The sequence below is a fragment of the Mauremys reevesii genome, linkage group 3, assembly GCF_016161935.1.
Source record: "Mauremys reevesii isolate NIE-2019 linkage group 3, ASM1616193v1, whole genome shotgun sequence".
Lineage (NCBI taxonomy): Eukaryota > Metazoa > Chordata > Testudines > Geoemydidae > Mauremys > Mauremys reevesii.
In genome coordinates, this window is record NC_052625.1 from 116,265,064 (window position 1) to 116,283,736 (window position 18,673).

General features: G+C 43.0%; 1 protein-coding gene across 5 annotated transcripts in view; it reads right to left on the reverse strand.

Moving 5' to 3' along the window:
* The window catches only part of RNF217 (ring finger protein 217), a 94,715-nt gene that overhangs the window by 22,840 nt on the left and 53,202 nt on the right, over window positions 1-18,673 (reverse strand). For all 5 annotated transcript variants that reach the window (XR_005596556.1, XM_039531683.1, XM_039531682.1 and 2 more), the window contains exon 4: window positions 15,331-15,532. Coding sequence is in view for 4 of the 5 variants with exons in the window: in XM_039531683.1 (XP_039387617.1) it covers window positions 15,331-15,532 (202 nt within the window). In the remaining variant the exon portion in view is untranslated. The remainder of the gene's footprint in view (window positions 1-15,330; window positions 15,533-18,673) is intronic.

Below are 18,673 nucleotides of genomic sequence, written 5' to 3' on the forward strand. Positions count from 1 at the left end.
TGGCCATTGTAGTGGGAAACTGGCACAGGGAGTTCACTGCTTGCTGGATGGCCAGGAATCGTGATACTGGAAGACTCGCCTTTGCCTGTACTGCATCTAGGACCGCCCCTATGAATTCCACTCTCTGCATCGGAATGAGGTGGATTTGGGGACGTTGACCAGGAGCCCCAGCCTGGGGAATAGTCTCAGGGCCACCTGCACGTGGGACCGAACCTCCCCTTCGGACCGGCTTGTCATTGAGGTACAGGTAAACTCGAATTCTCTGCCTCTGTAAGATGACCACCACTACCGCCATGCATTTTGTGAACACTCGTGGGGCCACAGCTAGGCCAAACTGGAGAACCGTGAACTGGTAATGTTCCTGGTTCACGGTGAAACGCAGGAATAGGCGACGCGCTGGGTGGATGGCGATATGAAAATAGTGTCCTTCATGTTGAGGGCAGCGTACCAGTCCCCCGGATCCAGGGAAGGGATGATGGTGCCCAGAGAGACCATGCGGAACCAGGCCTTGACCAGGAACTTGTTGAGCCCGCGTAGGGGGTCTAGAATGGGTCAAAGGCCTCCTTTGGCCTTGGGAATGAGGAAGTATCGGGAGTAGAACCCTTTCCCCTTTAGGTCTTTCGGTACCATCTCTACCACCCCCACATCCAGGAGCGTGCAAACCTCCTTTCCCAGGAGATGCTTGTGAGAGGGGTCCCTGAAGAGGGATGGGGAAGGGGTGTGTGGGTTTGGCAGGGAGTACTGCAGCATGTATCCGTTTCGCACCATGCATAACACCCAACGGTCTGATGTAATGCTGGACCACGCACAGGAGAAACGGGACAGGCAGTTCAGGAAACAAGGGGATGGATCCGGTGGTTGGTCTGGTACGCTGTCCTCGAATGCACCTTCAAAAGCCTGGTTTAGGGCCCGGCTGGGACTTACGTTGGCCTTGGCTCTGTTATTATTACATCGCCTCCTGTTATCCCCGCTTCGCCTGCGGTAGGGCTCGTGCCTACGACGAGGCTGGTAGGGACACTGAGGAGGCGGCTGCGGCTTGAAAGGCTTCCTTTGAGTAGCCGGGGTGTGCATAGCCAGCAACTTGAGTGTAGCCCTTGAGTCCTTGAGGCTATGTAGCTTTGTGTCCGTCTGGCCCGAAAAGAGCCCAGACCCTTCGAAGGGGAGGTCCTAGACTGAGTTCTGGACCTCAGGTGGCAGACCTGACTCCTGAAGCCATGTCAAGCGTTGCATGACCACGCCAGACGCGACTGTCCTGGCCGCCGCATCCGCCGAATCCAAGGATGCCTGGAGAGAAGTCTTCGCTATGGCCTTGCCTTCGTCCACCAGTGCCATGAACTCCTGCGGGATGTTGTCCTTAAACTTCCCCATTGCCGCCCAGGAGTTGAAGTTATGCCTGTTGAGGATGGTCTGCTGGTTAGCAATCTTCAACTGGAGGCCCCCTGAGGAATATACCTTTCTGCCAAACAGGTCCAGGCACTTTGCTTCCTTGGCCTTGTGGGCCAGGGCCTGCTGCCCATGGCTCTCTCATTTACCACTGTGACTACAAAGGAACATGGGCTTGAGTGGCAAAACAAGAAGTCATACCCCTTTGATGGGGCGAAGTACTTGTGCTCCACACCCTTGGCTGTTGGAGCGCTGGAGGCTGGGGTCTGCCATATAGTCTTATAGTTTGACTGTAAGGGCTTAATGAGTGGAAGCACTATTCTGGATGGACCTTCTGAGCTCAGAATGTCCACCATGGGGTCCCCCTGCTCAACCGTCTACTCAGCCTGCAACCCCAAGTTATGAGCAACCTTATGCAATAGCTCTTGATGGGCTCTGTGGTCTATTGGCAGAGGCCCTGATACCTCTGTGCCTGCCACTGCTTCATCCGGGGATGATGAGGAGGTCAGCAGCTGCTCAGCTTCCTCCTGATGGTCCCCTTGGTCTTCCTCCCCCACAGGAGGGGCTTCTGGCTCGGGCCGGGACATCTGACCTTGGGGCAGCACCGGACTCAGTGCCAGTCTCTCGCTTGGTGAAGGTGCAGGTGGTCTGGACACCGTAGCTTCCCACATGGAGGAGCGTCGGCGCAGGGGCCAGGACCGGTGCACCGAGTAGCTGGCCCTGGAGGGAGTCCCTTGCCGCTGGTGGTAGGCCCAGAAGGGCCAGTGTCCTGGTGGTCCCCACTGGGTTTGCCACCCAGCCTGGTGTTCTCTGTTGTCCGGTGCCTGGTGCAGGTAACTGTATTGGCCCGAGTCGGCGCTGGACTCCGGCGACGCCGAATGTGAAGGCCACGGCAGTGCCATTGATCTGTGCCGGCGGGAGGTCAACGAGCGGCTTCTTGCCAATTGGGACCGGTACCGCTGCTCATGGGACCGGGACCGGTGCTCCCGAGATCTGGACCAGGACCGGTGACTTCTGGAAGCCTTCGGTGATGACCGGCTCGCCTTCTCCTGGTGCCGGTCTTTGGGGGGGTGCCGGAGGGCATTGGGTCCCTTGCACTAAACCCGTGCGCTGACTCACCTCCGGTACCAAGACTTCCCTCTGCGTCAGGGGTAACAGAGTCCACAGACTCAAAGCTCGACCAGGACCAACGCAGGAAGCGATGCCGGGACGGTGTCCTTGAACGGCGCACCATTGCTGGCTTTCCCCTCGACAGCACCCCAGGCCCGGGTGCTGGAGGCTTCTTCCTGGTCGGGAGGGGGCTCACCGCCGACAACCCAATGAGGTCCTTCGCTGCCTCAAAGGTGTCAGGCGTGGAGGGTTGATCTATTACTCCCTTGAGCCTGTCGTCCTCACTGAGTTCACTCGGGGCTAGACTCAGTGGGACTTGTGGTGCCGGCGCCACCGGTGCCGGTACAGCATCCATCATGCTCTTCCCGGTGCCCGAGCTCTTAGGTGGCACCAGTCTCCCTTGAGGGGAATGTCAGTGCCCTTCCTTTGGTTTAGCCTTAGGGAGGATGAGCGGTGCCGTGGGCTACTTCGCTCGAGGCCGACGGCTTGCGGTGCTTATCTGGTACCGGGTCTTTTGGAGGAGGCTGGAGCCGGTGTCAGGCGCTCCGACCCGATGGCTGAAGCACAGCCTCCATGAACAACTGCTTCAAATGAAAGTCTCTCTCTTTCTTTGTTCTAGGCTTAAACACCTTGCAAATCTTACACCTCTCTGTTTGGTGTGCTTCCCCTAGGCAATGTAGACAGGAGAAGTGGGGGTCACTAACCAGCATAGGCTTGTGGCACGTGGCGCAAGCCTTAAACCCATGTGTGACGTTGTAGTCTATATAATTTTATAAAAATATGCTAATGAGTGACTATAATGTAACTGGAATATGCTTCATGCAAAAGATCTCTTGTAAGGTATCATTACAAAGCTTATAATCTACTGAGTGTGATCATTCTATTTGTATAAATGTACCACTCTTGTATCCGAAACTAGAAATATGAAACATAACTCTGAGGGTCTATTGTAATTATGCAAAGTGTGGGCCATTAATGGTGGTCTGGAATCTTGATGACTCCCAGTAACCAGGACAATCGTCTGCAGATGGGTGTGTTTTACCTGTAAGTCTCCCTGTATACATGAGTGCTGGCAAGTGGGCAATGAAGTCTTACAGTGACATATGATCATGTCAGCTGAACTGGAATCCATCTTTAACCTGGTGTCTTTTCATTGAGAAGGAGGGGGCGGAAACCCAGAGCGGGACAAAGGATTCCCGCCTTATGCAAAAGATATATAAAGGAGTGGAACAGAACAGAGGGGGGAAGGAGCCATCATGAAGAATCCCCTAGCTACCACCTGAGCTGGAACAAGAGCTGTACCAGGGGAAAGAATTGTTCCCAGGCCTGGAAGGTGTCCAGTCTGAAGAAAAAAAACTTACTGAAGCATCTCTGAGGGTGAGATTATCTGTATTCAGTTTGATTAGACGTAGATTTGTGCATTTTATTTTATTTTGCTTGGTGACTTACTTTGTTCTGTTACTACTTGGAACCACTTAAGTCCTACTTTCTGTATTTAATAAAATCACTTTTTACTTATTAACTCAGAGTATGTATTAATACCTGGGGGAGCAAACAACTGTGCATATCTCTCTATCAGTGTTATAGCTTTATACAGGGTAAAATGGATTTATTGGGGTTTAGACCCATTGGGAGTTGGGCATCGGCGTGTTAAAGACAAGAACACTTCTGTTAGCTGCTTTCAGGTAAACCTGCAGCTTTGGGGCAAGTAATTCAGACCCTCAGTCTGTATTGGAGCAGATGAGAGTGTCTGGCTCAGCAAGACAGGGGGCTGGAGTCCTGAGTTGGCAGGGAAGGCAGGGGTAGAAGTAGTCTTGGCACATTGGGTGGCAGCTCCCAAGGGGGGTTCTGTGATCTAACCCGTCACTCCGTGGGCCTGCGGCATGCCCCGCTGCAGGTGCTGGAAGCCTCCAAGCACCTAATCTATTAAGTATCCACAGCAAGGGAATGCTAACGAACTGATAGCAGTTAAGTACTCTAAGGCTAAGGGATTGCTTCTCCTACGAGGGCAAGAGGTTGTTCCAATGCCGCCACGGAGGGTAAGAAGGAACTGGAGGGGGTTGGGCCAGCAGGGACATATATGCACGGCGCAGGGACATATATAAGGGGCCCCACTGGCTCGATGGGTGCCGCTAAGGGAAAAGTTTCCGACGCTCTTGCATGCGGCGCACACACACCTAATGTGGAATGGACGTGAACAAGCACTCGAAGAAGAACTTGTTTTATCTAAACCAGTGTGTGTTTGGATTGAAGTGTCTGGAACCTGAGATAACAGGGTTTGTGCATATCATTTTCTATTAATGAAACAATGGACTTTCTTTGAGCTTGTACTGCACGGAAAGAAAAAGAGTTGGGCAGTACAAGACACACATTTCTGGGGACAAGTCTGGGACTGAAAAAGTGCTGGTTTCACTCTGCAACATAATTCATAACACATATAATTCCACTAGGAGTGATTTTCCATGCTAGAGGCTGTATGTGAACAGGCAAGGAGTGGTTGTTCTCACAGCAAAGCAGTGTGAAAGGCACCCGAGATTCCGGGAGGGTTGAGAGGACATAGCTGTTCAACTATGCAGATAGTCACATCTATATAGTTACTTTAAATGTGCATAGATGGAATGTATTCTCCTGGTTAACAAAAAGTAGCAAAGGCTATATTTAGTTGCAAATTAAGATTTCACTGGTTACCAACCTATCAGTATCAACCATTCTTTAGGAAGTAACTAAAAGGTAGAAATGCAAAACAAGATTAAAATCAGTTATTTAAATCAGCAAATGGGAAACCTTGATTAAAATAAATTTTAATCAAGGTTTCCCATTTGCTGATTTAAATTATAATTAAATTCAGTGATTTAAATCAATCCACTCCAGATGATATTGGTCAACATGCTTGGCAGCAGTAAAAAAAAAACAAACAAAAAAACAGTTACCGCTTAACACATCACCATTCATGGGATTTAACTGAAGAAACTATTTGTATAAAAATGTATGAAATATCTAAATTAGAACACTAAAAAAAGTGAGGGAAAGCAACAGAACACCTCTGTTTATCAGAATGAACAGAACTCATTAGGGCAAGAAACTTGAGTGATGGGGGGAGGGCAGCAGGAGCATGCTCAGTTATAAACTTCTGAAAGAACAACCATTATGTTTTGTTCAATTACGAACAACCTCCATTCCCAAGGTGTTTATAACTGAACATGGATTTAATACAGCTTTAAAACTTTACTATGCAGAAGAAAAATGCTGTTTTTGACCATCTGAATTTAAATGAAATGAGCACAGAAACAGTTTCCTTGCCAAATCGTTTTTTTAAACTTTTTTTTTTTTTTAGTAATTTACATTTAACACAGTACTGTGCTGTACAGTATTTGGTTTTGGGGGGAGTTTTTGATCTCTGCTGCCTGATTGTGTACATCCAGTTTCAAATTAGGAGTGGCTGACTGGCAGTTCATAACTCTGGTGTTTGTAACACTGAGGTTCTACTGTACCTTTTCATGTTATTTTAGTATATTTCATGATATTTTTCTTCAGGGTGAGAACTCGTACTGCAAATCCACCTCAAAACACTGCAGATCCTCTGTTTACTCCCTCCAAGAAATCTTTTACTCTACATGTGTTATTAAAATTACACTAATTTTTTTTTTAAAAAGCTATTGTTCTGTTGAGTTATTTGGACATTGAATTCAACCACTTGTTTTTGTCCATTTATGCATGAATTCCAATACACTCCTTAACTATGGAGTCATTCCAGTATCTGTATTGATAATATACGTAAACACAAATACAGGCAGATCTAGCTAGTCCACAAACACTAGTCTCAGTTCCCATCTGGATTAAAAAAAATCAAATACATATATGAGGACTTATTATCAGGCCAGTAATCAATAAGCCTGGCATCTGCATGCAGATGTCTAACAAAGACTGGACACTGGGGACATATGCTGGTTTCTGCAGTGCATAAATTGTGTATATATCCTGCTGAATCAGGCACTCAGTCTTGAGAAGGAAGGGGGGAGTAGAAGATAGAATAAACAGGAGTAAAAACATACTATTTCTAAATCTTAGAACTAGAGCAAGTTTTTAAACAGTTATTTCTGATATAAAAGCTTCAGTTGTTATAATGGAATCTGTTTTATGGTTGTTGTTTTGCCCTGCTATGTAGCATGTAATCAGTAATGCAGCACATGATTTACCATTTAATGCACTTAATTGGAGTCAGATGATGCTTTTATAAATTTAAACGAGCTGTGTATTTTTTCCCCTGTTTTCAGTGACCAACAGGATTCATAATCCCTGCCATAATAAACTCTAGTTAGGCTACATCTATGCTACAAACACTACAGCTGCTGCTACATCACTGTAGCACAGCCATGTAGATGCTTGTTACAGCGATGGAAGGGCTCTTTCCATTGCTGTAGTAAATCCACCTCATTAAGAGGTGGAAGTTAGGTCAATGGAGAAATTCTTCCAGTGACCTAGCAATGTCTATCTATACTGTGGCTTAGGGTCAGCTTAACTACACCCCTAAATGACATAGCTAGGTCAAACTAAATTTTAGGTGTAGAGCAGGCCTTAATCTGATCATCCTGTTTTCTACAACTTAGCCGAATGAAGGCTACACAGAGTAGAGATGAAATTCTGCTCATTTTTTTGGACACCGGATGCTTAGTCTTACTGTTTTCCCTGGAAACAGTGGACAAAATCCCTTTTAAAAAATCTGCTGGTTGAAGGCAGGGTGAAAGATAAGGCTAAAGGGAGGAAGGGAACAATCACTTCAGCTGTATGTATTCCCCCTTTTCTCTGATTTCTTTTAATAATTTTTAAATAGATGGTCTGCCTATTATCAGAGACACGTGCAGTTTTTCCTACTGAAACATTTGCTTCTAAACAGCAAGTTTGTCAGCCTGCTGCAAAAAACTTTCCCTTTTTATATAAACACTAAAATTGAAATCAGGATCACATGGTAAAAACCAAATTCAAAACACTTTAAAGCACAGACTTAGTTGTTTCTAAAAACAGATTTTTGTTTAAGATAAGCATTTTCCTTCCAAAAGCGAAATTAAAATGCTGCTGGAGATATTTCACTTTGACCATATGGCATTCCACTTCCTCACTACATCCCCCCAATTCTTTCATGAATCCCAGATCTAAATGCCAATTCATTTTACTATAGGGCTGACAGTCAGGAAATCCCACTTCTCTACACTAAAGGGTTTTAATTTATACTATACTGCAGATATGCTATTTTCCTACAAGTTACATTATGTTGTCTCCCCTTTATAGCCTTCTTCAATCCTGCTCCAAGTAGCGATTGGCCAAGAACTAGCATTATAAGAATCTCTTCAAAATTTTCCATAGTATAATGAGTTCTGGATTCACAACTACAAGAAGCAAACAAACCCTTACAGTTTTAGTTCAAGGCCAGATCCAAAACTGGAATGAAAGTATTTTTTTAGTTCTGGTTCAGAGATACTTGAAAGTTCCCAAGAACAGACTCTCTCCACAAGATGGTGAAAATCTTACAGGTGTAGCTGATCTCACAAGATTTCCACCATTCCACCATATGGCAGAATTCACAAGCTGTGCTGAAATCTCATAAATATCAGCTCAATTTCAGCATCTTCCACCTTCCTAAATGAAGGAATTATCAGGAGACAAGCTCCTAAGAAACTGATGCCGTTTAATACATAATATTCCCCTGATTCAGACAACCAAATTAAACGCTAAATCTACTCTGCAGCCTAATGTTTTCTCCTCAGCAATCTTGAGTCCTAATTAGATTCAAACCATTCTAGTTTTATTTTTCAATTTTCTGCTCTGCGATTTGTTGGAATTCCATGGTATTTTGCTACCCATACATTTTTTGTTTCCACATCTTGTACTAGAGCAACATAAAAAAAGCCTGTTTCCCTTCTGTAACAGCATGGAAGATGTTAGGAACATGTATATCAATGCAGAATTCTCTGATTGAATCATCCTAGGTTCAAGTGCTAAAATCTTACATTAAAATTCAAGGTAATTACTACTCAATTATGCTGGCAGGTGGCTCCAATTAGGCTCCATATTTAGGAGGTCAGAGTGTCACAGGGAAGTAGTGAGCTAAAACAGAGGTTGCCCCAGAGAGAAATCCTACAGTAAAATTCAGTGAGTAAACATAGGCTGAGGTTTTGCATTGTACTACTCCTATCAACTTATCAAGAAAATCTAGCCACAAGAGCACTTACAAACAAGGAAATGAAGAGTTAAGGACATCAAATCTTATGCAGCCCAAACAGGGAGAAATGTATTGTCATCATAACACATCAAATTTAACTCTGATCCAAGGATTACTGTGGCTGTATGTATTTGTTACCTCCACATCAGTATTTAAACAGTATTTCTCAAAAAAAAAATAAAAAAAAAATTGTGGGTTTTTTTTTTTGCTGTAACAATAGAAATGTTGTTTCTTGCAGATACATAACAATACAATACAAGAAAGAGCAGGCCAACAAGAGCCCGCTCACAAATCAATGGATGCCAAAAGACTGGACCTTTTCAGAAGAAAAGTTTATTCTACTGGTGGTCTCTTGCTACGGATCGCAAACCAGCTGGCGATCCTCAGTAGATACAATTTTAATTCCTGGTCTGCAGTCCTTAAGTTCTAAGATCTTCTCCCAGCAGAGGGTCATACAGAACTGGGGGCCATTGCTGAGGAGGGAAAATTAGTAGCTCGAACCTCCCTTCAGGGTTCCCTCGATGCTGCGGACGCGGCTGCATGCACTCTGGCATCCGGCATTGCCATGCGGCAGAATGCCTGGCTCCAGTCTTCGGGACTTCCCCCTGAAGTGCAGCACACCATCCAAGATCTCCCCTTTGATGGTCAGGGCCTGTTTGCAGAGCAAACAGATTCCTGCCTACCTAGTTTATCAAACTAAGATTGCGATTTTACTTTTATATCTTGGGTAACCAACTTTGATCTGTACACTTACTACTTATAATCACTTAAAATCTATCTTTCTGTAGCTAATAAATCTGTTTCATATCTTATCTCAAATAGTGTGTTTTGCTTGAAGTGCTTGGGGAATCTGCCCAGTGTACAAAAGCTGGTGCACGTCCACTTTCCTTTGTGGAAGTAGAGGACTGGGTAATAAACTTACATTGGTCAGGCTTCTGACCAAGCAGGATGGTAAAGCCCTGGGATCCTAGGCTGAGGAGCAGGGGGAACTGGCTGGAGTCTCTCTATTGTTGGTTCATGAGTGGCTGGCAAAAGCGGCTGTGTGTGTCCCTGCCTGTGGATGTTTGTTATGTGCAGGACCTGGAGCATAACAGTGTGAGAGAGAGCCCAGGTTGGTGAGACAGAGGGCTCAGCGGTACCCCAGTTCCAGGTTTCACCCCTGGAAATCCATCACACACTGCCATCAGTTTTTAAACAGATGAAAATTAGACAAAAAGGCCAGGTTTCCAGAAATGTGCGAGCAGTCATGCTCGCAAAGTTTGTGCCCTCAACAAAACATTAATTAGAATAGGGCATTTGTCAGAAAAGTTATTTCTGTTTTGTATTACAATTGCTTTACTGTATTTTAGCACACACAGTATATACCTACACATTTGAAACCTAAAGTCTAGATTTTTCATGACTGCATGTTCTTAGACAGGTTCTTATCAATTGCTTACTTTTAGACCAAAGGACTGCTAGTGATGCTACCACAGAGTATATCTACAAAAGTATATGGGCAATTCTTGATTTAGTGCAAAGCGGAACAACAGGATCTGGTCCAAGAGGTGAGTATAGCTGAACCACTTGGTAATAGTAGCCATATGGAAATTAAATTTAACAGCCTTGTAGAGGAGTTAAAATACCAAAGAAACCCACCACAGTAGCATTTAACTTCAAAAAGGGGAACTACACAAAAATAAGAAATCTAATTAAATGGAAATTAAAAGGAACAGTCACAAGGGTGAAATGCCTGCAAAGTACATGGAGACTATTTAAAAACACCATAATAGAGGCTTAAACTAAATATATACACCACAAAAAACCAGTAAGAGGACCAAAAAATGCCACCATAACTGAACAGCAGAGTAAAAGAACCAGTTGGAGGTGAAAAGGCATCCTCTAAAAATTGGAAGTCAAATCCTACTGAGGAAAATAGGAAGGAGTATAGAAACTCTAGTAAGTCAAGTATAACGAGACAGAACAAGAAAGAATTTGAAAAGTAACTAGTTAAGGACATAAAAACTAACAGCAATTTTTTTTAAGTACATCAGAAGCTTATCAAACAGTCAGTGTGGGCCACTAGACAATCAAGGTGCTAAAGAAACATTTAAAGGAGACCAGGTTGTTGCCGAGTAGCTGAATGAATTCTATGCAGTGGTCTTCACTGCAAAGGATGTTAGGGAGATTCCCACACCTGAGCCATTCATTTTAGGTGAGGAATTGTCCCAGATTGAGATGTCAGTAGAAGAGGTTTTGGAACAAATTGATAAATTAAACAGTAATAAATCACCAAGACCAAATGGTATTCACCCAAGGGTTCTAAAGAAACCCAAATATGAAACTGCAGAACTTCTAACTGTGGTATGTAACTCCGTTAAATGAATGTTTACCAGATGACTGGAGGGTAGTTAAGGTAATGATGATTTTTTAAAAAGGCTTCAGAGGTGATCCTGGCAATTACAGGCCAGTAAGCCTAACTTCAATACCAGGCATTCGGTTGAAACTATAGTAAAGAACAAAATTACCAAACACATAGATGAACATGATATATTGGGGAAGAATCAAAATGGCTTCTGTAAAGAGCAATCATGCCTCACCAATCTATTAGAATTCTTTGAGAGTCAACAAGCATGTGGATAAGGATTATCCTGCTGATAAACTGTACTTGAACTTTCAGAAAACTTTTCACAAGGTGCCTCATCAAAAGGTCTTAAGTAAACTAAGCAGTCATGGGATAAGAGGGAAGGTGTTCTTGTGGATCAGTACTAGCTAAAAGATAGGAAACAAAGGGTAGGAATAAATGGTCAGTTTTCGCACTGGAGAGAAGTAAACAGCAGAGTCCCCAAAGGATCTGTACTGGGACCTATGCTATTCAACAAATTCATACATGATCTGGGAAAAGGGATGAACAGTGAGGTGGCAAAATTTGCAAACAATACAAAATTACTCAAGATAGTTAAGTCCAAAGATGACTGAGAAGAGTTGCAAAGAGATCTCCCTGAACTGGGTGGCTAGGCTACAAAATGGCAGATGAAATTCAATGCTGGTCAGTATAAGAACATAAGAACGGCCATACTGGGTCAGACCAAAGGTCCATCCAGCCCAGTATCCTGTCTACCGACAGTGACCAACGTCAGGTGTCCCAGAGGGAGTGAACCTAACAGGTAATGATCAAGTGATCTCTCTCCTGCCATCCATCTCCACCCTCTGACAAACAGAGGCTAGGGACACCATTCCTTACCCATCCTGGCTAATAGCCATTAATGGACTTATCCTCCATGAATTTATCTTGCTCTCTTTTAAACCCTGTTATAGTCCTAGCCTTCACAACCTCCTCCACAGGTTGACTGTGCCCTGTTTGAAGAAGAACATCCTTTTATTTGTTTTAATCCTGCTGCCCATCAATTTCATTTGATGGCCCCTAGTTCTTATATTCTGGTAACAAGTAAATAACTTTTCCTTATTCACTTTCTCCACATCACTCATGATTTTATATACCTCTATCATATTCCCCCTTAGTCTCCTCTTTTCCAAGATGAAAAGTCCTAGCCTCTTTAATTTCTCCTCATATGGGTCCCGTTCCAAATCCCTAATCATTTTAGTTGTCCCTCTCTGAACCTTTTCTAATGCCAGTATATCTTTTTTGAGATGAGGAGACAACATCTGTACACAGTATTCAAAATAAGCATAAAGTAATGCACATTAGAAAACATAATCCCAACTATACATGCAAAATGATGGGGTCTAAATTAGCTGTTACCACTCTGGAGAGAGATCTTGGATTGTGGATAGTTCCCTGAAAACTTCTGCTCATTGTGCAGAGGCAGTCAAAAAAGATCACAGAATGTTAGGAACCATTAGGAAAGGGATAGAAGATATAATAATGCCACTATATAAAACCATGTTATCTAAATCCATGCCTACACCTTGAATACTGCGTGCAGTTCTGCTTGCCTCATCTCAAAAAATATATATATATTAGAACTGGAAAAGGTGCAGAGAAGGGCAACAAACATGATTAGGGGGTATGGAACAGCTTCTAGAGGAGGAGAGATTAAAAAGACTGTTCATCTTAGAAAAAAGACAACTAAAGAGGGATGTAATAGAGGTGGAAGTGTTATTTACCCCTTCACATAACACAATAACTAGGGGTCACCCAAAGAAATTAATAGGAAACAGATTTAAAACAAACAAAAGGAAGCACTTCTTCATACAATGCATAGCTAACCTATGGAACTCAATGACATGGGATACTGTGAAGGCCAAAATTATAACTGGTTTCTAAAAAGAATTAGTTAAGTTAATGGAAGATAGGTCCATCAAAGACTATTATCCAAAATGGTAAGGGACACAATCCCATGCTCTGGGTGGCCATAAACTTCCCACTGCCAGAAGCTGGGACTGGAGAACAGGATCACTCAAAATTGCCCTGTTCTGTTCATTCCCTCTGAAGCATCTGGCACTGGCCTCTGTCAGAAGACAGGATACTAGGGTTAGATGGACCACTGGTCTGACCCAGTATGGCCACTCTTATGGCAAAAGCAAAGAGCACAACAGCTATCAGAAGACCCTAATATGGTTGCAGAGAGAAGGGGACAGAAAGGAAGAAGAGGCTAGAGCAAAGGGAAAATAAATGTGTGGCAGGGTAGGGTGGGGAGAAAGGGGGGGCAAAAGGAAGGATGATGAGCTAAGCAAAGGGGATCAGAAGCAAGCTGAAAAAGGAAGGGAGGACAACAGTTTTCCCCAAATAAAATCAAAATATATTTTATAGAGTTACAATAGGAGTTAACGATTCACCAGCATCACATGCTAGTTAAACTATGAGTAACAAACTAGAATAATAAGAAAAAAAATTAGCATTTACAAGAGCATCCTCAAACTGATGCAGAAACACTAAGTAAATAATTTACTCCACCCAACAAACCTACAAAATAAAGTAATATTATTCCCTTTTTACAGAATTGGCGAAACAGAGACATTAAAATAACTTGCCCAAGGCCACAAAGAAAGCAGTCAGAAGTCCCCAGACTGGAAGTTAGGAATTCCTCTCACCCAATCTCATAACTTCCTTCTAGTCCATGTTGACTCTCAAAGGTATTATACTGGTTTTGAAAGTTAAAGTTCAATGAGGTGGCTGGCCATGAATGTGATAGCACTGATGATCAAAAACCAAAATTTTTGTCCTGAGGTACATTTTTGATATTTTAACATTTGCTTTCTTCCTCCTTTGGGATGAGACGTTGTAATATCAGAAATTTACCCAGAATGGGAAGTTTACAAAAATGTAAATCCAGAAGTCTTGAAGTGTTTCATTTTGCTGTTTTCAATTGAAACTATTTTGATATTCCTGAATCAAAATGTTTCACTGCTGCTTGTTTGAACTGTGTTTGAAAAGCTGCCATAGAAACTCATGTTCCTCATGCCCCCATTCTCCTCTCTTGGGCAGACAACATCTTCCATGATGCACCACGGTGGTTCAACCAAAGAGGAGATTGTGATTTAGTATGGACTCTAGAATAGGACAGGACAAGCGATGTCAAAACTACAACTCCCATGAGGCTCCATAATAGGCACAGTTCAATGTCAAACTGACAAGAAATGAAATGTTTTAATTCAGGATGACCCAACTAAAATTATTTCATTTAGATAGCAGATCAAAAATAGACAATGCAAATTTGGAAAAAAAAATCAAATTTTTTTTGCAGAAACTGTTTTTTTCATGGAAAAACATTGACAGAAAATTCTCAGTCAGCTGTAGATGAGCATTGTTTTGTATTGGTGCTTCAGAGGGCTAAGTCTGGTAGTGAGACAAACAGAAGGGTAACATCACTGGGATGTCATGTGACTGATGAAGTGGGTATTCACCCACGAAAGCTTATGCTCCAATACATCTGTTGGTCTATAAGGTACCACAGGACTCTTTACTGCTTTTTGCAGATTCAAACTAACATGGCTACCCCTCTGATACTTATCACTGGGACAATGCCCTTGCTTACTAGATAAGACCACCAATGTGGTTTTCACTGCATTATCAAGAAAGCGCTTTCTGATTCTCCGACTAATCAAAACAGAGAGAGAGAGAGAGAGAGAGAGAGAGAAATAATATGGGACCGAATGCAAAAGAGAAATGTAGAATTTCAGTGTTTAAATCTGAGTGTTTCATAAAAGGATGTTTACCACAGCACCCTTGTTTCTTAGGATACAACACGGAACAAAGGATTCATTTAAATGCCCTAAGTCACAACAAAAGAATACTTAGAAAATGTACACACAGGACAACTATAAGTTTATCTTTCTGGAAGTATATGCTTCAGCTCCCCATTAAAATAGTTTTATGTTGGGATGCAAAGTTTTTTCAATTTGCTTGCTACAGTAACACTCTGATTATGAAAAAAGTTCCAATACAAGAGAAGTCCATTAGAAAAGTAAAAGTAAAAAAGAGCTTATTCACCCATAACCTATTGATTAAAAATTCCAAATGCTAAATTTGTTTATATTTTTAATGAAGCATCTTAAAACAACCCAACTTCTTTATAAAGAAGTCTATGATGCATTTTGGACCAATTGTTAATTAGTTAATACTTTTACCACTCATCACTTCATAATGCAGTTCTCTGCAAGGCACATCATCCACTCACCACAGACAGAGCCTCGCACTAATCTCCTTAAATGCGGTCTCTCAGGGAGGTAGCGATATTTGCATCCAAATATACTGAGGTTTGATGTGTGATCTCCAAAGAAACGGAGCTGGCGGTATCTCTCCCCACAGCGGTAACAGAAATTAGTGTTACATTGTGAACAGGTCATGTGGTCACACCCTTCTGTTCTCTGGATGTGGATCTTTATGAGCACAAGAGGAAGAAAAAGAAAATGTTAATTTAATCAAACAAAAAAAAAACATTAAAGCAGGTACTACCTAATAATTATCTGGAACAAAGATCAGATGAAGAGTCACGATGAGTTATTCCCAGAGTAACAGTCACTCTGGTACTGTCCCAGCCATTCCATCAGTAATATGATTGGCTTCAATAAGTGTACAATGACATTCACATTTGTTCATAGAGCAGCAAACCTGAATATTTCCCTTAAATTCACTTCTGGAATTCCACTTAAGGATTACCTCCCCATTTATCTCCCCTCCCCTTCTTTTTTTTTTTTTAAGAGTACAATCTTTTTTGCACCCCAGACAAGATCCCACAGGAGTTCTCCAAATAATCCAAACATTATTGCAGTTTTAAAGTGATAAGAACTCTGGTGATTATTCAGCTACATTATTCAGTACTACAACTATGGTTCAATTAAAAAAGTACTGAAAAACATAACTTAGGAAGGCACCTTTCCCTGCCTGCTGACCTGTCATGATACACTTCCACCTTGAAAATGGAAGTGAGCTCAAGCCCTCCTGGCCCCAAGCATGTTGATCCCTACTGCAACTGCTGAACTCCCCTTTTCTCCACCTTGCCATCCTAATGTACAAGTTACGGATGTCTGCCTGAGGATCCTGCACACTGAGCTTCATGCACAGGGCCCTGAAAAATGTCAAGCTCAGATCTGGTAAAAGTACTTGTAAATTCTTCATTTTAAAGAGTCAACTAACTGACAGACACTCAGAAGCAGCTGAATAGTGCTTTACATGTTCTACCCTTGATACCTTCTCTCTTACCATACATGTTTATGCCTCTGACTGTTGCCCCTTATACTTGGAGCAACCTTCTGAGAATGGTCCAGCCTCTACCTTTACATCACTCAAATCGCTACTGGAAACCCAACTCTGCACCACTGCCCAGTTCTTGCTTTCCCCACCCTCCGCCCCCGAAGTACAGCGAAAACAAGCAACAAAACCCCATGGAAACAACAAGATGTGTTCCTATCTTCACTCAAATTTTAAGTTGTATTTTGTCTCTCCCCCGCACACATTGCTCTCTTCCAATTATCAGCAGTTTAAGGGAGGGACTGTCTTCTTATGTCTGAGCAGAACCTAGCACAGTTCTCAAACTGTGGGTCAGGACCCCAAAGTGGGTCACAACTCCATTTTAATGGTATCACCAGGGCTGGCATTAGACTGGCTGGGGCCACCCAAGGCTCAGGCTTTGGCTTCAGCCCTGGGCAGCGGGGCTCAGGTTACAGGCCTCCTGCCCGAGGATGAAGCCCTTGGGCTTTGGGCCCCTCTGCCCAGAGCGGTGAGGCTCAGTCTTTGGCCCCCCTGCCCAGAGCAGTGGGGCTTCAGTCCCCCCTCTTGGGGTCGTGTAGTAATTTTTATTGTCAGAAGGGGGTCACAGTGCAATGAAGTTTGAGAACCCCCGACTTAGACACCACTATCACATGAACACTAAAAACAAACCCCAACACACTTTTTTTAAAATTGAAGAGTAAAGTATCTCTTCTACATCTCCTTCTCTGATACGAGTTCTCCCATATCATTTGTGGCCATTTTACGTCTCTCTTCATCCGCCAATTCAACTTTTTCTTTATCTCGACAAGCAGGTAGCCACTGGGGCACTTTTCCTCAGAAAAAGACATGGTATCAGCTCAGAAATCCTTGTCAGTGATACAACAACATCAGGGAGCAGAGGGTGCTCAAAATCATCATTAGCATCACATTTTTTCTACACCACCACTTTCAACCACTTACACATTAAAAGAGACCAAAGTATCACTTTTAAAGTGCACCACTTTGCAGAGCCTAGGGTCAAACACGTCTCGCACAACAGAATGATCGTTTCTATCACACTACCACCAGATATACCCCAATTTGTATGTAAAATTTAAAATTGTATAAAAAATACCTCACAAAAGACAAAACATTTCAAGTTCTGGATCCCAGTTCCTAGTGTCTGCAGTCAGAATAGGCCTCAACCTGAAAACTACTAAAGAGTATCCCAAAAAATCTTAGCATGCAAGACTTTGGGTACTATCCCTGAAGATTCATTCTCATATCTTTAAGATCTTTCATCAATATTAAACCCACCCTTAAATAAATCACTAAAACACACACCATGCACATACTTAAACTGAGTCACTGCATGATCTTATTGCTGTCCTTGTCCTTTTCCATCTTCCTCTTCCATAAATATGCATGGAGCAGCACAGCCCCACAGTCAGGAAGGCAGCCTGTCCTGGGCACCCCCAAAGCTCAGCCCCATCATCCTAGCTGTACTCCCGGTGGTAGCCATGAAGTAGCTGCCAGTATTAGCTAGCAAGTTCTGAAGGTGCATGCATCTTCAAATCGGAAATGTTTGCTACACACCACTGATGTGACTTTTTCTAAAGCAAATATATTTCAACCTTGATTATCCAAAGCATCTTTTATCAGCTATCATGACCCTGCTTTGGATGTCTAAACGCAGATAAATAGAGGAGCTCTTCGGTGTCATTCAGATGCTCAATGCTGAACTTACTATGGCCTCTGCAGATGAACAACTAAAATATCCTCACTGAGGGGATCACAGAATTAGAGGATTAGAAGGGACTGCAAGGGTCATCTAGGCTAACCATCTGCCAAGATGCACGATTTGGTGTATCTGAATCATCCAAGCAGATTGGCTATCCCATTGCCTCCTTTTGAAAACCTTGAGTGAAGGAGCTTCCACAACCTCCCAAGGCAGTCTGTTCCATTGTCCTACTGTTCTTAGAGTTAGGAAATTTTTCCTGAGTTTTATTCTAAATCTGCTGTTCTGTAGTTTGAACCCATTTCCTCTTGTCCTGCCCTCTGTGGTAGGAGAGAACAACTTTTCTCTATGTTTTATTGCAGCCTTTCAAGTATTTGAAGACTGCTATCATGATCCCCCCTTAATATCCGCTTTTCCAAACTAAACATACCCAGTTCCTTCAGCCTTTGCTCATATGATTGGCATTCCATCCCTTTGATCATCTTTGTGGCTCACCTCTCAATCCTTTCCAGTTTCTCTACATCCTTTCTACACAGTTACCAAAATTGGACATAGTACTCCAGCTGAGGCCTAACCACCACCATGTAGAGCG